A 20,086-nucleotide genomic window follows, 5' to 3' on the forward strand; every position below is an offset into this window, starting at 1 on the left:
TGTTCCCCCCCTCCCTACCTACTCCTGCTCCCTCCAGCAGAATCTGCTTTTCTCCACTTGAGTGGCTCCTGGGCTCCGCCTCCCCAGCTGCCCATGGCTCCCTTCCTCCAGTGACAAACACCCAGGCCTCTGTGACTCTGGATTTCTGGACCTCACAGGGCAAGAGAGTCAGGACAAGTCCCTGTAGGAGCCCAGCCCCGTGGGTTTGGGACCAGCACCCTCCCTCCTCAAAGTCCTTGGTCACAGCTCTCTTGGTCCCTTGTTCCTGGGACCATCTGCAATGGTGCCCTGCAGGGCCCTGGAGCTTCCTGACCCTGTTAGAGGTGAGCTGCGCACCACCCCCCCCAGAGCAGTCTCCACACAGCTGGTGTTTGGGGGTGTACCTGGCTGGGCCCCAGGTCTGTGAGCGGACGCCCCAGGGCTCTGAGGGCTGCGGTTTGGTTGGAGATCTTCAGTCGTCAGGTGGAGCCATTAGTTCCTTGAACCACCTTGTTAAGGGAGACCTTGTCTTGCCAGCCTCTCCTGGAACAGGGTCCTCTCCACGTGCCTCCTGGGAACGGGTGCCACGTGGTGTCTGGGGACACTGAGGTCTGGGGAAGTTAAGGACACATGCCTGCTGAGGGGTGTTGATCGGGGTGAAAGCATCACTAGAAGCTCTCAGCAATGTACCACGGGCTTGGGTATCAACAGGGGGCTTAGAGCCCGTCCACGGTGTCACGTTTTGTCTAACGATGACGACCACTGAGACCTCTTGTTTCTTCTTTTATTTTATTATATGCTGGCAACGGGATGGACTAATGCCATCGCCCAGCAGGTAGGGTGATTCTCCCCAAGTTACAGACAAGAAAAGCGAGACCCCCCCAACCCCTGGTCCACGGACACAGTGTTCATCGCAGCCGTCCGACTCCCACCTCTGCCCACGCCTCGCCCCTCGCCCTCCTGCCGGGAAGCTGGTGTCTCTCCCGCATCTTGGAGGCAAAAGTTGCTCTCCGGGAGCCAGAGCATCGGGAAGATTCCAGATCCCTCCTGAGAGTCTTGGTAGATCCACAACCGGGCCCTGGCCCTGGCCCTGCCCCCCGACCTTCTGGACAGTCCAGCCCCTTCTGTTTGGCACACTGAGATCTCCAGGCAAAGGCGGGTCCCTCTCCAGAAGGCTGAGTTGGTATCCACAGAGAGAGGCCGGGATGACATCACCAGGAGGGTGACATTGCTGCCTCGTCGGGCTTTATCTCAGTTTCCCCAAAAAGCTAGAGTTTTTTTTTTCCCTCAAACCCTGTGCCCACAGCTCCCGAGGTGTGCAGGAGAGAAACCCAGGTCTGGGGACACAGCACATTTCCTCCCAGGCATTTATAACCGTGAGGGACGACGAGGTGCTGCTTCTGCGAAGCCACCCCCGATGACCTGATGTGCCTAGGGGACATTTCTCTGGCATCAGGAAGGAGTGCTGTCCCAGAGGCGATGTCTGGGGGAATCACAGGCCAGGAGTCGGTGGCTTGGCCACTGCTTGGGGAAGCTGTGAGCTGAGGGTGTTCTCTGTCCCTGTCACTAGGTTGTCTCATCTGTCACCCTCTGGGCTGCCTCCGGACAAGAGCCCTTTAATAAAACCCACCATCGCCAACTTGTGATGAGCAAGGGGTCGGGGCATCTCCCCAGCCTACTTGAAACCACTGTGTGTGTGCATGAGTGTGCGCGCGTGTGCACTCACCCCTGTGGCGTGTGCTTGTGCCCCCAACGCAACCCAGCATTTGCCTTCAATTCCAAGGCACCCAGTTATTTTTAGGGATGACGTACCCCACATCAAAATAACTGGTTATTTTTATGATCGGGCGCATCCATCGCATTGTGACATCTCCCAGCTCTGGAGAAACAGCAGCCAACCAGCCGCGGGGACCGAGCAGGATGAGTCAGCCCCGGGACGGGCCAGGGGCAGGGGCCGAGGGGCCGGGAGGGGCTGCGCGGTGACTGAAGTGACGGGATTCCTAATAATAGCTGCCGTGGCTGAGCGCTGACCTGGGCCAGCCGGGCACGGGGCAGTGTGCGGGTCGCATGCGACTTCGACTTTGCAAGAAGCCCCTGAGATGGGGCTCCCGTCACCCCTATTTTGCAGATGGGGCCACCGAGGCCCAAGCTAAGTACCTGCCCGGGCCTTGCACCGGGCCCAGCCGCCATCGGACTGCACAGCTGACCTGACTCCTTCCTGACCTGCATCCTGTGTGTGGGGAGCCAGGTCCCTCCCCCCTTCCAAGTGCCCCGTATTTATGAAGCCGTCACCACGTCAGCCTCTGAAGTGCTCTTCCTGCCATCCCGCTGCCCGACCTCCTCCACCAGCCCCGGGGAACTTTCTAGAAACACCCCTCATCATGCAGTGGAAACCCTTGGGTCTTGTTTCCGTAGACCGTGGGTCCCAGTCGCCCTGGGCCATTCGCCACCTTTCCCAGCATCTCATTCATTCCCTCACTCAGTGTGTGAGGGTCCACAAATCTATCTATCTATTTTTTTGCACCCCACGCAGCTCTAGGAGGGAGAACAGTGAAGGAGAGAGACCAGCTTCCTAGTTTGATGGACCTTACATTTCAGCTGCAGGAGGCACACAATAATAAAAGCACAAATAGGAAATGACTCAGAGCTGTGAAGAAAAATAAAACTTTGATATAATCGGAAGTGACGGGGAGGCCAGGGGAGGTTTTCCTGGAGAAGTGACATGTTAGTTAGCTAAGGAACCGCGTGACGAGAAGCCAGCCCTTACAGGATCTGGGGGAAGAGCTTTCCAAATGGGGAACAGCAAGTGCAAAGGCCCTGAGGTGAGGCATGTTTAAAGGAAAGAGGTTCAGCATGGCAGGAGACCAGAGGATGAGGTCGGGGCAGAGAGGGATGAGGAGGGCTCTGATTAGGGAGAGACAAACATGCAGGCATCAGGAAGGAATTTGGATGCTGAGAGTAATAGGGAGCCATTGAGGTTTATGGTAGGGATTGCAGAGGGCATTCTCCTTGGGATAAACCCTTGTCCCTCCACCTTGGCCTGCAGGCCCTGCCCCTGCTCCTCTGCCTGACTCTCGGCCCCCCTGGCCCTGGCCCCTCATGTGTCCTCCAGTGGATCCCATCTATGGACATGTGGGGCTGGCCTGGTCACTTGTCCCCCTTCCTTTGCCAAATTAACTCTCACTCATCCTCCAGGTCCCAGGTCCCAGCTCCAATGACACTCCCAAAGGAAGCCCTTTCCCAATCCTCAGCCCTGGGGCACCTTGTAGTGACGCTCTGTGACATTGTAGCTAATCAAGGTGTGTTTCCTGTCTCTGTTCTAGAACTGCACGAGACACCTGTGTCCAGGAGAAGGGTCCCGTGAGCTGCGCGTGCATTAGCAAATGCTCTAGTGGCTGCCTTAAGACACCCGAGAACCCCAGCTGTCACTCACGTTTGAATCATAGTAAAATGAGCATTTTAATCATCATTGTTAAGTGTCCAGTTTAGGGGCCTGAAATGCATTCCCAGTGTTAGGAACCGTCACCGCCCTCCATCTGCAGAGAATCGTCACCACAAACAGAAGCTCAGTGACCACTGAGCCATCTGAGCCCGCCTACTGGGTAGAACAGGTGACCCCTCTTCAATGCCTGTCTGGACATTCGCCTGTCCTCATGCCTTGGATAAGTGCATCTGGCTTATTTCACTTCACACACTATTTTCAAAGTTCCTCCATTAAATTTAATTAATTAATTAGTTAATTTTAATTATTTTGGGGGTACCGAGGATTGACTTCAGGGGCACCCCACCACTGAGCCTCATCCACAGTCCTATTTTGTATTTTATTTAGAGACAGGGGCTCACTGAGTTGCTTAGGGCCTCGCTGTTGCTGAGGCTGGCTTTGAACTTACGATCCTCCTGCCTCAGCCTCCTGAGCCACTGGGATCACAGGTGTGCACTCCTCCATTTTATAATGCGTGTGGAAATTTTGTTCTTTCCAAGGGGACTAATCCTCAGTTGTTGGGATGGACCACACTTCTCCGCTGCTGCGGCTCCCGTTGCTCCCACCCCGGGCTGAGGGTGAGGCTGCTGTGGACCTTGGTGTCTGCTCCCATCCTATCTCGGTCCCTCTGGGAGTGTTCCCAGGTGTGGAGATTCTAGATCATGTGGTAATTCTATAATTAACCTTTAGAGGGACAATATTAACTTTTACATATCTTATTTAACCCAGAGTCTCCAAATGTTACCATTCCAACATGTAGCCAATATAAAAATTATAAACGAGCTTCATTACTTTTTTGTGCTAAGTCTTCATAGAGTAGTGGGTGGACGTGAACTTGGTGTGCATGGAGAAGCCTAACAGATCCATGTACCTCATACATCATCCAAATACGCATATATAAATTCTGCCCAGGGTGACAACAGAATTATTATTAAATAACAATAGCAACAAGTTGCTTTATTTTCATTAATTCTCTAAGCCACCCTAAGAAGTGGGTTCTTTGATCATTCCCTTATTAGATGCACAAACAGAAGTTCAGAGAGGGTAAGCGGGTTGGCCCAGGATGCACGGCTAGTAGGTGGTGGAGCAGGGATTCAAACTCAGCTCAGAGTCCATGCTAGGTTCCACATCCTAGCATGTGGTAAGGAGTTACCTTGCCACATGGACTGGTGGTAAGGTAATCCTGGCCCCTGGATCCAGCGTCAGGTCCAGGTACCTCCAGCAATGTGGATATGCTTGGAATTGGTGGTGAAAATGAGGCTGAGGGTGTCGCCCCCACCCTTCACCTCCTGGATCTGGACTTGCCTGGTGTGGGCGCCAGATGACACGTCTGTGACTCATGTCCAAGACCCTAACTACAAGATCGACTTTTTTAAATTGCAGAGTTGCAACACTGGGTAGTTTTACTGCAGCGACCCTGAAGTAGCTTCTAACTGTGGTACTAACCAGGAAGGGTGACCGAGGTCTCCCACGGGTGGCGGAAACCGGCTGCTGCTTCATTCCCGGGGATGGAGACAGTCTTGTCACAGGCTTAGTTGTGAAAACACCAACCACAGTACGACAGTGTGCACCTGGTGGAGGGAAAAGAGTGTGGGATCTGGAGTTGGGTGGAGTTTTCTAGATGGATGGACCTTGGGGACATTCCTCCAGTCTAAGATGGTGCGGCCCATGTGGAAAACGGCCACTTCTGAGAAGGTTCGACACAGGTACCACGTGGCCCAGCAAGCCCACTTCTGGGGCACACCCTAAAGAAAACCATGTAGTGTCTGTCCCCCTTTATGTGAAATCTCCAGAAGAGACTGATGCACAGAGACAGAGCAGGCTGGGGCAGGGGGAGATTGGAGGGGGCTGCTCGTGGGCACAATGCCAAGGTTCTAGAACCCCATAGGGTGGTGGTAGACACACCATTACGAGTGTCCTACAGGCCCCCGGATTCTGCGCTTTAAAAGGACCTGTGTGATTGCACCTGGATAAAACGAATTTTACCAGAAGAGCGTCATTAAAACCGACAGCCACCCTGAAGTCAGTGACCCAAGAAGGTTAATGTCACCAGACCTCTGCTGGGTCATGAAATCGCAAATATCTTAAAGAATAGGAGCCGCGAGGCAGTATTCTGAGGGAGCCCAACCCCCCTGTCCTGTCCCCTCCCCTAGACAACCTGCGCAGGTTGAGGTCGCTCATCTGTCTGGCTTCACTTGGGGACATCCTGGGGTGCAGACAGTGCCCAGTGGGACACCCAGTTTGGCCAGTGCCAAGTTCATGAACACCGTCTCCCATGAAGATTCTTGCTGATGTTGAACGCCTTTAGCAACTTTATTTTCTTCACTTGTCTTTACTGGGTTCTTTTTGCAAATACTCTGAACTAGAACTTCAAAAATCCATCCTGGATTTCGGGTCTCACTCCTTCTGGGGTTGTGGCTAGAATGAGTGTCCTGTGACCTCCCCACCCTTCCCCATGCCCATCTATAAAGTGACTCAGCCTTTTGAGGGGCTTCCATTCAGATCTCACGTCTCCTAAGAGGGTTCAGGGGGAAGCCTTGGCGTGAAGGATGCAGATATGGAGTGGAATCCCCAATCCATTGCTATTGGCCCCATGACCTTGAATATCTCACTCTTGCCCCGAATCCTGCTTTCCTCACTGTAAAGTGGACACACTAGTGGGCCGTTCTCCACAGGGCTTTGTGAGGAGACCATGGGGTGTTGCACATGAAATATTTAGAGTGAGATCGGGTACCTACTATGTGCTGGGTGAATAGTAAACTGTTATCAGTGTAGTAACAGCCACTCATGGTGGTGCATGACTGCAGCCTCAGCAAATCAGGAGGCTGAGACTGGAGGATCTCAAGTTCAAGGCCAGCCTCAGCAACTTAATGAGACCCTGTCTCAAAATCAAAAAAAAAATTTTAAAAAGGGCTGGGGAATGTAGCTTAGTGGTGGTACATCTCTGGATTCACTCCCCAGTATGGCAGGGGAGAAGGGAAAGGAAAGAAAGTAATTATTAAGAGGTCTTTCCTTTTAAAATTGTTATATTATAGCACTTCTGAATATAATTACATTTTATTTTATTTTTTTTGGACCAGGGATGGAACCCAGGAGTGCTTACCACTGAGCCACATCCCCAGCCCATTTGGTATTTTATTTAGAGATAAAATAAAGTTGAGTTGCTTAGTGCCTAGTTGCTGAGGCTGGTTTTGAATTCGTGATCCTCCTGCCTCAGCCTCCCAAGCCGCTGGGATGACAGGCATGAGCCACCACGCTGGGCTAATTACATTTTTAAATGATTTCATAATTATTATTACTGGTTGAGTATCCCTTATTTGAAGTGCTTGAGATCAGAAGCGTTCTTGGATTTCTGATCCTTTTTAGATTTTGGAATCGTTGCCTCTGTATTAATGAGATGCCTTTGAGATGGGACCCAATGCTCCACGTGAAACTCATTTATGTTTCATGCGCTCCTTACACACCCAGCCTGAGAGTCATTTCATATAATAGCCTTCGTGCTCCGGTGTATTTACCGCGACCTGTCACATGAAGTCAGGGTGGAATTTTCCACTGGAGGTGTCCATGGCCGCACTCAGAAAGTTTCAGAGTATTTTGGACTTTGGATCTGGGAGGAGGGATGCTGCGTCTCTGATCCCAACGCTCACGTTATGACTGTCGGCTTTACCTGTGACTTCAGGCCAATTTTTCCAGACAGTGTCTAAAAGTCCTGCTTCCTGAGACCTGAACTAGCAAGAGCTTTGAATTATTCCAGGATGCTACCAGCCGTGGTGATTCTGGACCCGGGGTCTCCCTGTCGCCTCTGCCTCCAAGGGGCTGGAGGGAGGGTGCACGTTCTGACGTCGCCTTTGAAGTTCAGGCGTGTTCCACGGCACACCGGTGCCTGTCTGTGCAAAAAATAAATAAATAAATCGGGAAGGGACAAAGGAGTCAGACACTTGCTTCGACTTTCCTAAATCACATTCTCCCTTGAAAGTGGCTTTTAGTTCCCGAGTCCCTTATCAGAGAATGTCAAAGGGGGAAAAATAAAATAAAACCCCTACACCTTGAAATGCCTTTAATCAATCTTCAGACTCTTTCATTTCTTAAAACCTATTCCCTTTTCCTCGCCCTTTGCAAGACTTGAAATGAAATGATTTTCCAGAAATGGATGACAAGATAGCAAAGGGGGACGATTAATAACCCCCGGAGCCCCTTGCTGCCACACCTCCCCTATTTAAAATGAAAAATTACCTCTTTTCCCTCAGACTTTATTAAAAAGAGGATCAGAAGGGAGAGGGGACGCGCTGATGGAGCACAGCCCATCAGCCGGGCGCCTCGGAGGCTCCGCAGAGAGGAGTCGGGTCCCTGTCAATTGAGCGGCGGGCAATTTGGGTAATGAAATGAGACTTTCTGCCTCTTCATCCCTAAACTTCGGATTCTGAAATGCAGGGGAGGGGAAGGAGGGATGCTGCCGGGGGGGAAGGGAGTCGGGCTGAGATTTTCTTTCTTCTTTCTTGCCTTTCAGACTTTGAAAGGAACTTTAAGAAAGATGGGGGTGGATTTAGTGCCTCCTTAAATTCAGTGGTGTGTGTGTGTGTGTGTGTCTGTCTGTCTTTGCAGAACTACAGGTGGTGGGGGCAGTGGGTCCCTGTTCATCCCTGTTCACTGAGCCCCAGCCCCAACCCCCACTATAATGATTTCTCAATCAGTGCTCAGCAAAGATGCCTGATTTCCCTGGGCAGGGCTGTATGAGTTCTCTACAGCTGCTGTAACAAAGCGGCCAAAGGCGAGCTGGCCTACAGCAACAGGAGCTTATTTTCTCCCAGGTCTGGGGGCTCAAAGTGTGGAATCGAGGTGTCATCAGGGCTGTCCTCATTCCAAAGGCCCTGAGGGGCATCGGGCCCAGGCCTCTCTGTCCCCAGTGTTGCGGGTGCTGGCCCCTCTCTGCATTCCGTGGCTGGCAGCTGCTTTCCATGCCTCCGTCTCACCATGCTCACACGGTCTTCTCTGAGTGTCCTCTTCTCTTCCTCTAAGGACACTCCCTGGGGCTCAGGGAGCACCCTAGTCGTGTACTAGCTCATCTGAACTTGATTGAATTTGCAAAGACCCTGTTTACAGATGGGTTAATTGGGGGCTAACTCTTGAAAGGATCTTTTTTAGAGACACAGTTTAAACCACAATAAGGCTCAGTGACTTTTGACACCAGGTCTTGCTTTCTGGGGTGGGGTGGCGTCGCACCAGGTGAGATCAGGCATAAGGCCTGGATGATCTTTGCATATGGGATCTGCCCAAGACACAAGGCAAGGCACCTCGTACACTTATTAAATCTCAGCGGCATTGTGTGAAAGAGACGGGCTCCCCTCTGTCTTACACCAACGTTTCTGCGTCGTTGCACCAGCACCAGACAAATGCCTTACTCGCCCAGTTTCATTGAATCTTCAGAACGATCTTGGGGGAAAGCTTTGGGGTCATCCCCATTTTACAGATGAGAAAATGGAGTCAGAGGGAGGAAATTGGAAGGACAGGTCATACTGTAGAGGTTGGGGTTGTTCTGTGCAAGTTAAAATCCCACTTCCTCAATTCATATTCAGAAGGATGGATTCTTGCCCCTTCTGTTCAGCAAGCGAGCCTTCCAGACACAGAGGTGCCTCTCCTCCGGCTGAGGGAGTGAGGAGTGGGTGATGTGCTCAGGACCTCCTCTCCCCACCCTGCAGGTGATTCAGGGTCCTGAGACATCTGCTTTGGAGATTCAGGATCAGACAGGGGAGGAGACGGAAGGTGAGGTGATTAAATCATGTCATATCTTTGGAAAAAAGAAAAATCTAAAATGAGGCTGACACTGTCTTGGATGGGCTCAGGAGATTTTGAAATTTCACGATCAATCCTCCCAGACTTGAAAAATGACTTCTGGGGGGAGCATCCCACAGTTTCTGGGGAGATGAGGCAGGCGAGGGTCAACCACATCCCAGGCATGTTCCCCTGGGTGTCTTGGAGGAATCTCAGACTCAGCCTGTCTGACTGGGCCACCTCTTTGGGGCTCAGCTTCCTGCGTTTCCTGTGACTGTTTCCACCAGCCACTGTGTGAGCCAGACCTGGGCTTTGTGTTGGGGCTGAGGGTGCAGAGCACACCCAAACTCCAGCTGTCCTTCCTCCCGGCTGTGTGGCCTTCAGCAGGCCACTTAACCTCTCTGTGTCTCCATTTCCTCATCTATAAAATAGAGTGACTTCTGTCTGTTTCGTAGAATGGTGGTGTGGGGCTGGAATTTCTCACATGTAAATAAATCACTTGGAAATTCAGTGTCAAGTTCACAGCAAGTTCTCATATAGGGTTGGCCATTCTTTCTCCTTCTCTCCTTATATCCAGTCGGGCTACCTCTTTTGATGCTTGCTGCCACACCCTAGCCCAGGTCCTTGTCACCTCCCAGATACTGCCAGGAGCCTCAGGCTGGGTTCTCCTGTCCTTCCATCTGATCAAGTCCCTCCCCTACACATGGAGAGTCCCGGGGAGCAGTCAGGACAGTCGCCGACACCAGGGCTTCTGGGTTGTCCGTTATGACACAGGGGCAGAAGGAGTGGCAGATGGATAGCCCCCCCCCCATTGCCCTCTGCACTCTGGGTCAACACTGGGCTTTAGGGGGGCTGATGGCAAAAACCAGGAGAGGGAGCCCCTCCATTGGGCTGTGTGACTTTTAAGCCACCGATGCCGGAAGCACCAGCCCCTCCTCTGCTGTGACCAGGGGCTGGTTGGTGACAGGCAGGACCTTGCCTCCAGCGCTGACCCATTTCTCAGCTTTTGCCCATTGGGGGGTCCAGCCCTTCCCTCCAGGTGAGCTGGGAGGTGGGGCCAGCCTGCAGCTGTAGCATGTGGCCTGGCCAAAACCTGGCTTCCACCTGTCCTTGACCATGTTGGGGGACGCCTGTCCCTCCCTAGGCAGGACGAAGGGCTGGGGCCGGAGCCTTGTGCTTGCAGGTAGATGACGTGGCAGATCGCAGCGCCCACCGCGCCCCTTGCCAGGTGCGACTGTTTCCAAGAGGCAGGCGGGTGGCCACCTCCCTGTTTGGGATGCCAACTGCAGGGGTCAGTACATTGACCCTTAACCAAGTCTCAGCATCCTCTTCCCTCCCCTCCCCTCCTCTCCAGCCTCGAATTTCTTCTAAGTAGCTCCAGCTTCACCGAATGACCCGCCATTCTCCAACCTGTCCCTCTCCTTTCTGCCTGACCCTCCGCTCCAGCCGGGCTCCCCTCCCCCGCACCCGAGTGCTGCTGCGCCTTCTCGGGCACACACAGGTCCGGGGTCGGGATGGCATTGGTGACTCTCATTATCAAAGGGGAGTTCACTGAATATATGGTTGGCCATTTTGAAGTGAACCGATCTGTGACATTTAATGCGCTCACAGTTTTACCTCCTCCCAAACATTCCCAGGGCTCCAAGGCAAGCCCCACCCACTGCCTCCAGCCCCGGGGAACCCTCACCCGCGCCCAGTCTCTGTGCATTGGCCACTTTTCCGTATTCCGTGTAGATGGCATCACGCAACAGGTCACCCCCAGCCGGGCACCTTTCCCTGAGCGCGTCTCCCAGGTGCATGCAGGTTGGCCCCCCGGCTCAGCCTCATTCTTCCCAACATTTGAATGGGCGTACCGCAGTCTGCATCCCCGCTCTTCGCTCTTCAGCCTTGGAATCCCTGCTCGTAGGTCTTTGGGCTCTGCCCCAGGGATTCCATCGCTCCGCGGCGAGAGCCTGTTTGCTTGTAGATCTTTTTGGTTGGACCCTGAGCCTTTTGAGAGCAGGAGAAGACAGACAGGTGCGCAAACACAGGTGCTGGCACAGCCTGGGGACAGGTGGGCGGAGTCACGAGCACTGAGAAGATGTTTCTGAAGGTGCTCAGGCATCTGTCCGTTGGTCTGTACCACTGGGGTGGCCCGGGCTGGGGTTTCACTCATTTGATCTCATGACTTGCTCCTGGCTTTGCTCTGATATTTGCTCAACAGTCCCCTGTGACCTCCTCATCCTTTTCTGATTGCAGTAGCCCCCAGCAGGTTTCTGTTTCCCGGTGAACCGCCCCTCCATAGCACTTATTATCCCTGACCTACTATATACAACCCATCACCAATCCTGCACAGCGGCGTCTACCCCCCTCTTCCCTGTTTCCACACTAAGATCTTGAGCTCCATAAGGACAGGGATTTTCCTTGGTGGCTTTGTGTGCCTAGGACAAATGCCTGAGAGACTCCAAATAGTCACAAAATAAGTGGACAGATTGGGTGACTGCATTTAGTCCTCTCTGCACCCTCCAAGAAAGCCATGAACATTCCTCTGTTATGAACCCTCAAACCAAGACTCAGAGAGGTTAAGGAACTTGCCTAAGGTCACAGAGCTGGTTAGTGGTAGATCCCAGCTGGGTCCCAGTTCCAGATTCTTTCCATTTCACTCAGGGAGGGCGACAGACAGAGGGACAACATGCAGAGTGGTCTTGCCTTGAAGTAGAAGTGTAGGATGGTTTAAAAGAAAAAAAAAAAACCTTCCTTAAACATGTTTTACGAAGACTAATCTGACAGCGCATTTGTACATCCTGAGCAAATACATCAATCCAGACCTCTCTGGGGGATGGGGAAGCCGCGTGGGGCTGAGTCTCTGTCCTGTCCCTGGCTCGCAGAGTTTATTAGCCTAACAGTGACAGGGCCACCACCGTGACAAGGGCTGGGCTAAGCTCCTAGCTTGTGCTCTTCCATTTATTGTCATAATAGTCCCCAAGGTTTTGTCCTCTGCTTCTCAGGTGATAAAACCAAGATTCAGAGAGGGTAGGGGAGTGTCCGTGGTCCCACAGCCAGTAAGTGGGACCGGCCAGACTTGAAGCCCAAGTCACCCGAGTTCAGAGCTGGCTCTTGGTCACTGGGCTAAGGAGTGTGCATACCTATTGGAGAGCAGAGCTCACCGAGGGGGGCCTTAGGTAGAATGCTCTGGCAAGTCTGGACGGGGGAGCGAAGGGTCTTGGTGAGGAACGAGCCCTTGTTCCAGCGTCCCTTCCCATCTGATTGACCTCTGTTGGTCCGTGTGGTTGCCCCTGTGTGACAGCCCTGGTCGTCAGGTGGCTGAGGTCCCGGGTTCAGATTCTGACAGCCGGTTACCACACTGCCGTGACCTTGGGCCGTTTTCGTCTCGGCATCTTTGTTGACCGCAGTATCCTTATCTCCAAAACGGAGCTCAGCTTTGGCCCTTTGTGCCCAGAGTTACAAAAAACTCAGATTAAAAAAACCAAAAAACAACAGCCCCATTAAAATGGGAAGGGAGCAGACGACGACCCATGGATCTGTCTTGTGATTTTTATTTATTTATTTTTAATTTTTCTTAAAGAAAGAGGCACAGAAAGCCGTCTGGGGAACTCGGCAGCCGGACAGGGACCGTGGCTGTGGAATGACATGGCCTTTTCTTGTTATATGAATTTCGGATTGTTTTTGGTGATGCAGATGTGATCACAAAGTGAGTTGTTTTAATTTAAATCGGGGCAGAGAGTCTGTGGCCGTGAAAGTGCATTGTAAACGGTCAGGCGAGCTGTACGGGGGCTCCTGTCACGTTGTCATAGCGATTGTCACCACTGCTGAGGGGCTCCGCGTTGGAATCTTTCCCTGCTCCACATCTCCTCCGCTGGCCCATCCTGGAGACCCCCGGCCGTTCCCTTCCCGGGTCCTGTTCCTCCGTCCCCACCAGCCTGCCCCCCAACCCCTTCTTTACCCATTCTTTTAAAAAAAATCATTTGCTTCATGATGAAGTTTTTTAATTGACACATCGTCGTCATCGTACATGTGGTGTACACATAATGTGTCCTGATTAGAGCCGAGTATCCAGCACATCCATCGCCTTAAACATTTATCATCTCTTCGTGCTGGGAACCTTCGAAATCCCCTCCACGAGCTATTTTGAAGTATGCAATTAGTAGTTGTCAACCCGAGTTACCCGGCTGCGCTGCTGAGCCACGGAAACCCTTCCCCCCGCCCGCTGCGGTCCTGCCCGGCCCACCAGCCCCCACCTCCTCTCCTTTCTTCTTCTCCAAGACCAACTTCTGGGCTTCTGTGAACGAGTGAGAACACCCGGTGTTTGTCCTCCAGAGGTGCCCACTTCACAGTGGCTTTGCTGCCACCAATTTCAGAGCCAACATCATTGGTTACGATGTCTGTGCAAAACCCTTTTATCAGATCCCCTTCTCCGTGCAGTGACCCCAGTGATCTTTGAGAAATGAATCTAAGTGGGTCATGGGTCATGCCTCCTCCAACTCCCCAGACTTTCCATGGGGCTCATGGAGGAGGGTGCCTTTGTCCCTGGGCTGGTGGGGCCTATCTGTCATGGGTTCCTTCAGCCTTTTGTGGGGCCAGTAGTCACACTGTGGTCACACCCTGAGAAAAACTACCTACTGAGACACGTCCCCAGCCCTTTCTGTTTTATCTTTTGAGACAGGGTCTCACTAGGTTGCTTACAGTCTCACTAAGTTGCTGAGACTGTCCTCAAACCCGAGATCCTCCTGCCTCAGCCTCCTGAGCTGCTGGGGTTACAGGTCTGAACCACGGCACCCGGCACTGACGTGGTTTTGAAGCCTGTACTTTGGTGCTCTTTGACCCTGACACGTTTATATCTCGGCGTGGAGGATGAAGAAAGGCTGTATATTTGCTGCCTGAGAGTCTGAATCTTTAGAACAAACTTGCAGGTGTACCATCACTAAGGTAAATGAGTGAAAAATGTTCATATGCTATTGGATTTTTTTTTTCTTAGTTACCTGATATGAGGCTGGAAACCTCAATCTGTGCTCATTACAGTGGGATTCTTTTGAAAAGTCTCCATCCTTCTAATAAACCTTCAGAAGTCTTAAAACAACCACCACAACAGCAAGCCTTCCTACCGCCAGGCCTTTGTACCCGCTGGTGTGCCTGCCCCTGCCTGCTGACATGGCCATCCCCTTCTTGTCCTAAAGATGCCACTTTGTTAGATGGCATTCCCAGACCCACCTCCATTTTTTAATTTCTTTCTTTTTTTTTTTTTTGGTACCAGGGGTTGAACTTGACCCCTGAGCCTCATCCTCAGCCCATGTTATATTTTATTTAAGAGACAGGGTCTCACGGAGTTGCTTAGTGCCTTGCTTTTGTGGAGGCCGGCTTTGAACGCGCCATCCTCCTGCCTCAGCCTCCTGAGTCACTGGGATCACAGGCTGTGCCACCACGCAGGGCCCCATTTTTAATTTCTTAATAGAATTTTTAAATTGAGAAACTGTTTAGACTCACCACAGTTGCTAGAAATAACAAAGGGATCCCTGATACACTTTGTTTAGTTTCTCTCAACGGTAACATTTTGTAAGACTCTAATGTAACCAGGATATTGATTTCCATGCAATCCACTGATCTTGTTCAGATTTCCTTAGTTTTACTTGCAATCTCTCTGTGTGTATTTTCTTCTATGTAATCACTGGGTAGATTCTTCTATGTAATCACTGGGTGGATTCAGGTATCCAGCCCCATAGTAGAAAATGCTGGGTTCTGCACATCTCTGTTGCTGCTTTTCCCACAACCACATCCATTTCTTCCTATTCCCCATCCCTAACCCCTGGCAACTAGCAATCTACTCTGCTTCTAAAATGTTGTCATTTCAAAAATGCTATGTTAAGTGGTCAGGCAGTGTGGCAACCTTCTGGGATTAGCCTTTTTCATTTAGTTCAATCCTTAGGTTCCTTTTCATGGCTGAGTAGTATTCCATGGTGTGTCTGGACCACAGTTGGTTGGTTATCCATTCACTGTCACCAAACTCGGTTTATCACAGCATTCCTTTTATTTCCCTGCCAGAGCTATAACCACGTGAAATGCTCCAGTGAGCAGGTCTGTTGGTGTGTCCGATCTCTGCTTCTGCAGAATAGAAGCCCAGGGGACCAGGGCTATGTCTTCCTGTCATGCCTTTTCCAAGCGTGGTACTTGGCATATCATCGGCATTTGGAGAATGTTTGTTGGACAGATGCTCAAATGAGTGCTCAGAAACATAGGTCCCAAGTGAGGGTGCATTGGGAAGAAAGCTGTCAGGGAAGGAAGATTCATGTATCTCTGGCTGGGGTTAGGTGTTAAAATTGCCACTGAAGGTAAAGTTATCTTCAAAAATCCTTTCAGTCACCTTGACACTACGGCTCAACAGGCAGGGATGAACTTATGTGCCTTTCTGGGCCTTTGAGCTATGAACCCGGTTTCCCAGTTTCCCAGTGCTGGGAAACCTTGGAAGAGGAGGATATTGAATGGGGGTGGTAAGATCAACAAGGGGGCTTCATTCACTTCTTGGAGGGGCCAAGTGGGTTTGGCTGGATTTTGTAAATGTGCTTATGATGTAATATGTGTATGACATAATGAGCATATCACACCCTATGCAGACGATATCACATATATAGTGTGTAATGTCCCTACTACGGAGCATGCACACGATGTGATTTGCGAGGGCGTGACTTGCCTATGATGGAACTAGACATGGGAGGTGCACATGCTGTCGCGTGGCCCGCTGGCCCACGTGATGTAATGTGCATGTGAGGTGACGTGCATGTGACGTCATGGCGCATCCCGGGAACTCACGGGCTTTCCCCTGGCTGACCCTCGGTCTCTCTGCTCCTTTGTTCCACCCAGGAGGCAACCTTTCAAAGCAGGACTGGATCATCCAGTGGCCCACCCCAGAGACGGGCAAGGAGAACAATCCCGTGTGCCCTCCGGAGCCCACCCCGTGGATCCGCACCCACCTCTCTCAGAGCCCCAGGGTCCAGTCCAAGTGTGTCCAGCACTTGTGTCACACCAGCCCCACGCCGGGGGCCCCCGTGTACACCCACGTGGACAGGCTCACCGTGGACGCCTACCCAGGCTTGTGCCCGCCGCCGCCCCTGGAATCGGGCCACCGTTCCCTGCCCCCCTCACCCCGCCAGCGGCACGCAGTCCGCACCCCACCACGCACCCCGAATATCGTCACCACTGTGACCCCGCCAGGCACGCCGCCCATGAGGAGGAAGAACAAGCTGAAGCCCCCGGGGACCCCGCCGCCCTCCTCCCGAAAGCTGATCCACTTGATCCCGGGGTTCACGGCGCTGCACAGGAGCAAATCCCACGAGTTCCAGCTGGGTCACCGCGTGGACGAGGCGCACACGCCCAAGTGAGTGCCACAGAGGGGCTGCGTGGGCGGGGCCTGGGCTGCGTGGGCGTGGCCTGGGTTGTGTAGGTGGGGCCTGAACTGCATGGGCGGGGCCTGGGCTCCATGGGCGGGGCCTGGGCTCCATGGGCGGGGCCTGGGCTGCAAGGGGCTGTCTGGTGGCCCCAAGACTTGTGTTTCCCAGCTCCTGCTGAATCAAAAGTGGCTTTTCACTGAGAGTTCCAGAAAGTGGGATTTTCTAGAACTGACTTTTTTTTTTTTTTAAATGCTATCAGTATTCTAGAGGCCTGGGGGCTAATTCTGACCTGTGGCCTGATTTTATAAATAAAGTGGATTGGAACACACCCCCGCTTCATGCCTTCATGAATGGTCTGTGGCTGCTTCCGAGTAACAACTGCAGAGAAAAATATGAGCCCCAAAGCAAACTGTTTCCCACCAGGCCCCCTCGGGGAGAAGTTTGCTGTCCCCTGCAGAATCTAGTCCAGGGACACCCCTGGAAAACAGGATGCCAGCCGAGTTATTTGCCTTACTTTTTCTGGGTGCCGATGAACATTAGAAAGAAAGAAGTGATACTGATTTTCACACGTCACTTAACCTAATATGTCAAAATACTATTTCAACATAGAATCCATGGAAAATACTATTTCTGAGATAGTCTTCTTTTCTCTACGGGGGTCTTTGAAATTCAGTGGGAATTTGGCCCCTGAGGCTCATCTCAGTTGAGGGTGAAGGGAAGCCCGAGGCATTGGGGGAGCTGACAGAAGGCCCCTGGCCAACCGGAGCCGTGTGCTGAAGAGGAGCTCAAGAATTAGCAGATGGCAGCGTAATTCACAGGTCTACAAATGCAATATCATTCAGTCGTAGGAAGGAAATTCTAATGCCTGCTACAACCTGGGAGAACCTTGCACTCAGTCTGCTAAGTGCAAGAAGCTGGACATGAAGGTCCAATAGCGTGTAATTCACAGATATGAGGTCCCCAGAGTCCTCATATCCACAGACACAGAGGGAGTGCAGTGGTTGCCGGGAGCTGGCGGGAGGGCAGCTGGGAGATTCTCTGTTATTTGACGGGTACAGAGTTTCAGTTTGGGAGGAGGAGAAAGCTCTGGAGGTGCAGGTGGTGATGTTTGCACAGTGATGCGAATGCACTTCATGCCCCTGAAAGGGCACTTAAAAATGATTAAAATGGCAACTTTCATGTTATGTGTATTTTACGATTTAAAAAAGCAAAGAAAAAAGCAGGAGCCTATCAGACAGTCCAGGACTCGTTGAGGGCCCGAGAGTAAGTACTTCCGCTTTGCAGGCCAGAGTCCCTGCAGTTGCTCAGCTCCGTGTTGGAGAAGCCAAGGAGCCAGGAAGATAGGCAGGCAAAGGGGCGGGGCTGTGTTCCAAGAAAACTTTATTTATAAGAGCAGGTGCCTGGCCAGATCTGGCCTACAGGCCGAATGGTCTAGAGAGTGGATCTTTCTTCTAAGGTACTGAGAAGACCCCACATCAATTTAAATGGAAGACTTAACGTGACTGTGACTTTAGCATGGTCATCCGAGCTGCCTGGGGGAACCTAAGGTGGAGACCTGGCACGCATGTTTGGAACCTCAGATCTTGGAGCAGAGGCCAGACACTTTTCTGATGGCGGTTGAGTTTGATCTTCTTGGTTTTATGAGAGCAACAGAGATTGGGGGCTGCTGAGGCCTCCTGGCAAGCAGGTTGGGGAGGGTCCCCCTAGGGCTGGGGGCGTGGTTAAGGGAAGGTTGGGGGCGGCGCCTGGCATCTGCTGCTCCCTCTCGGCGCCTCCCTCACCCCTTCCCTGGGCGCATCACGAAGTTAGGTGGACCCTGGTCAGCAAACAGAGCCGCTGGACCCATAATCTTTTAAATCTACAAGGTGGATTTTAAGTGCTGGTTCACCTTGTCTGAAAATGCTGAAGACCCCCCCCCCTCCCCAAGGTCTTACCAATCAGGGCGGCCACCTTCAGTGCGTTTGGGAAATTATGTGTCAGGATTCAGGGTGGGAGCCTCGCCGTCGGGGTTCCTCTGTCCAGTGAGCAAGCTCAGCTCTTCAAGGCCGGCAGCTCCATGAACCACCTCTGGGGATGCTGAGGCTTATGGCAAGGAAGCCGCTCAGGGGAGGAACACAGGGGTCAGTTTGGTGATGTGGATAGTGCCATGGAACCATCTGGCTTTCACAGGGAACCAGGGCACCTGGCCTTTGGGTGTTTGGGAAAAAAACAAAACAAAACAAAAAAAAAACCAAGAGAGGCGTTCCACTGGGTTGAGTGCGAGTGATTAGACTGGTCCAGTTGGCATTTCCCTGCGTCTGAGCTGATCCTGGTTCTGGCGGGATGTAGCCTTGGGACCGTGGATTTGACCTTGCTGAGTCTCCGTTTCCTCGTCTGTGCACTGGAGGGTTGGGTACATATATGTTTTTCAATCTGAGCTTATGACCTATTAGTGGATGGTGGTGACCAGCCCTTAAAATATGAAACAGACTGGCCGAGAGTAGAATACATGGGATATGTTGCGTATGAAAGGTGTTAGTGTTGTTTTGTGAAGTTGTTCAAATTATCTATCAAATATAGGACCCTGTGGGTGGAGCTGTCTTTCATTCAGTCTGGTTTCTTCTCTCCTTCTGCCCCAGGGGCTTGCTGCCCCCAGTGTGGTGCTAGCCCTTGACTCTCAGCCACCTTTGTTTCAGAAGGCACAGGTCTCTCCAAACAGTCCCCCCGGTCTTTCAAAACTGTTGGTTCCTGTGAGGTTTCCGAGCACACAGTGCCCAGGGAGGTCCTGGGTTGGAGGGAGCCTGGGTTTAGATCTTCTCTGGAATACCACGGTGGCATTTACAAGATGGTCTGGTTGAGTTTCATTTAGGTCTCCAGGAGCCCCACAAGGGCCTTCTCAGTGAGCAGAGCAAGAAAACCAGAAAACATTAGCAGCATCCTGAAGCCCGTCTCCCCTGGGAGCCTGGCTGCCCAGGTGTGTTGGCAGACGAGCCGCAGCCGTGGTCTTAATCCAGACAGTCCTCAAAGAGCAGCTTGCTTTCTTCTGTTCCTTTTCTTTCTTTTTTTTTTGGCATTTGAATTTCAGCCTGTGGTTTTACACTCCCCTGGCACTACTAAAACACACACACACACACACACACACACACACACAGAGCTTTATTTATTTTTTCTAGTGACAGTAATACCTCCTTATGGAAGTTTAACAACTTAGGAAATATTATCAGGGAAATGGAAGGTTTCTATGGCTTCTCTCACTTTTTGTACCTGTATCTGGCGTGCACATAGAGCATGCATTTCCAAAAGGTGAAATCACCTCTTCCGGGGGCAAAAATTGGTTCTTGGGAGAGGCAGAAGACCCGGATGTTACTGTAGTTTGTGGTCCCCTGAAGAGCTAGAGTATAAAACAGGTCAGATAGAGTTGATCTGTGTCATTAAATTTAAAACATACTTTTATTTACTTACTTTTTTATTAATTAGTATCATTTTAATCATACCTATC

At 51.8% G+C, this 20,086-nt stretch overlaps 1 protein-coding gene across 1 annotated transcript in view; it reads left to right on the forward strand.

Moving 5' to 3' along the window:
- Ksr2 (kinase suppressor of ras 2) overlaps positions 1-20,086 on the forward strand; it is a 354,619-nt gene that overhangs the window by 132,194 nt on the left and 202,339 nt on the right. Inside the window, exon 4 of the mRNA XM_027949191.2 lies at positions 16,082-16,595. Within this exon, the coding sequence (XP_027804992.2) occupies positions 16,082-16,595 (514 nt within the window). The remainder of the gene's footprint in view (positions 1-16,081; positions 16,596-20,086) is intronic.

This window comes from Marmota flaviventris, chromosome 1 (assembly GCF_047511675.1).
Source record: "Marmota flaviventris isolate mMarFla1 chromosome 1, mMarFla1.hap1, whole genome shotgun sequence".
NCBI classification, from domain to species: domain Eukaryota; kingdom Metazoa; phylum Chordata; class Mammalia; order Rodentia; family Sciuridae; genus Marmota; species Marmota flaviventris.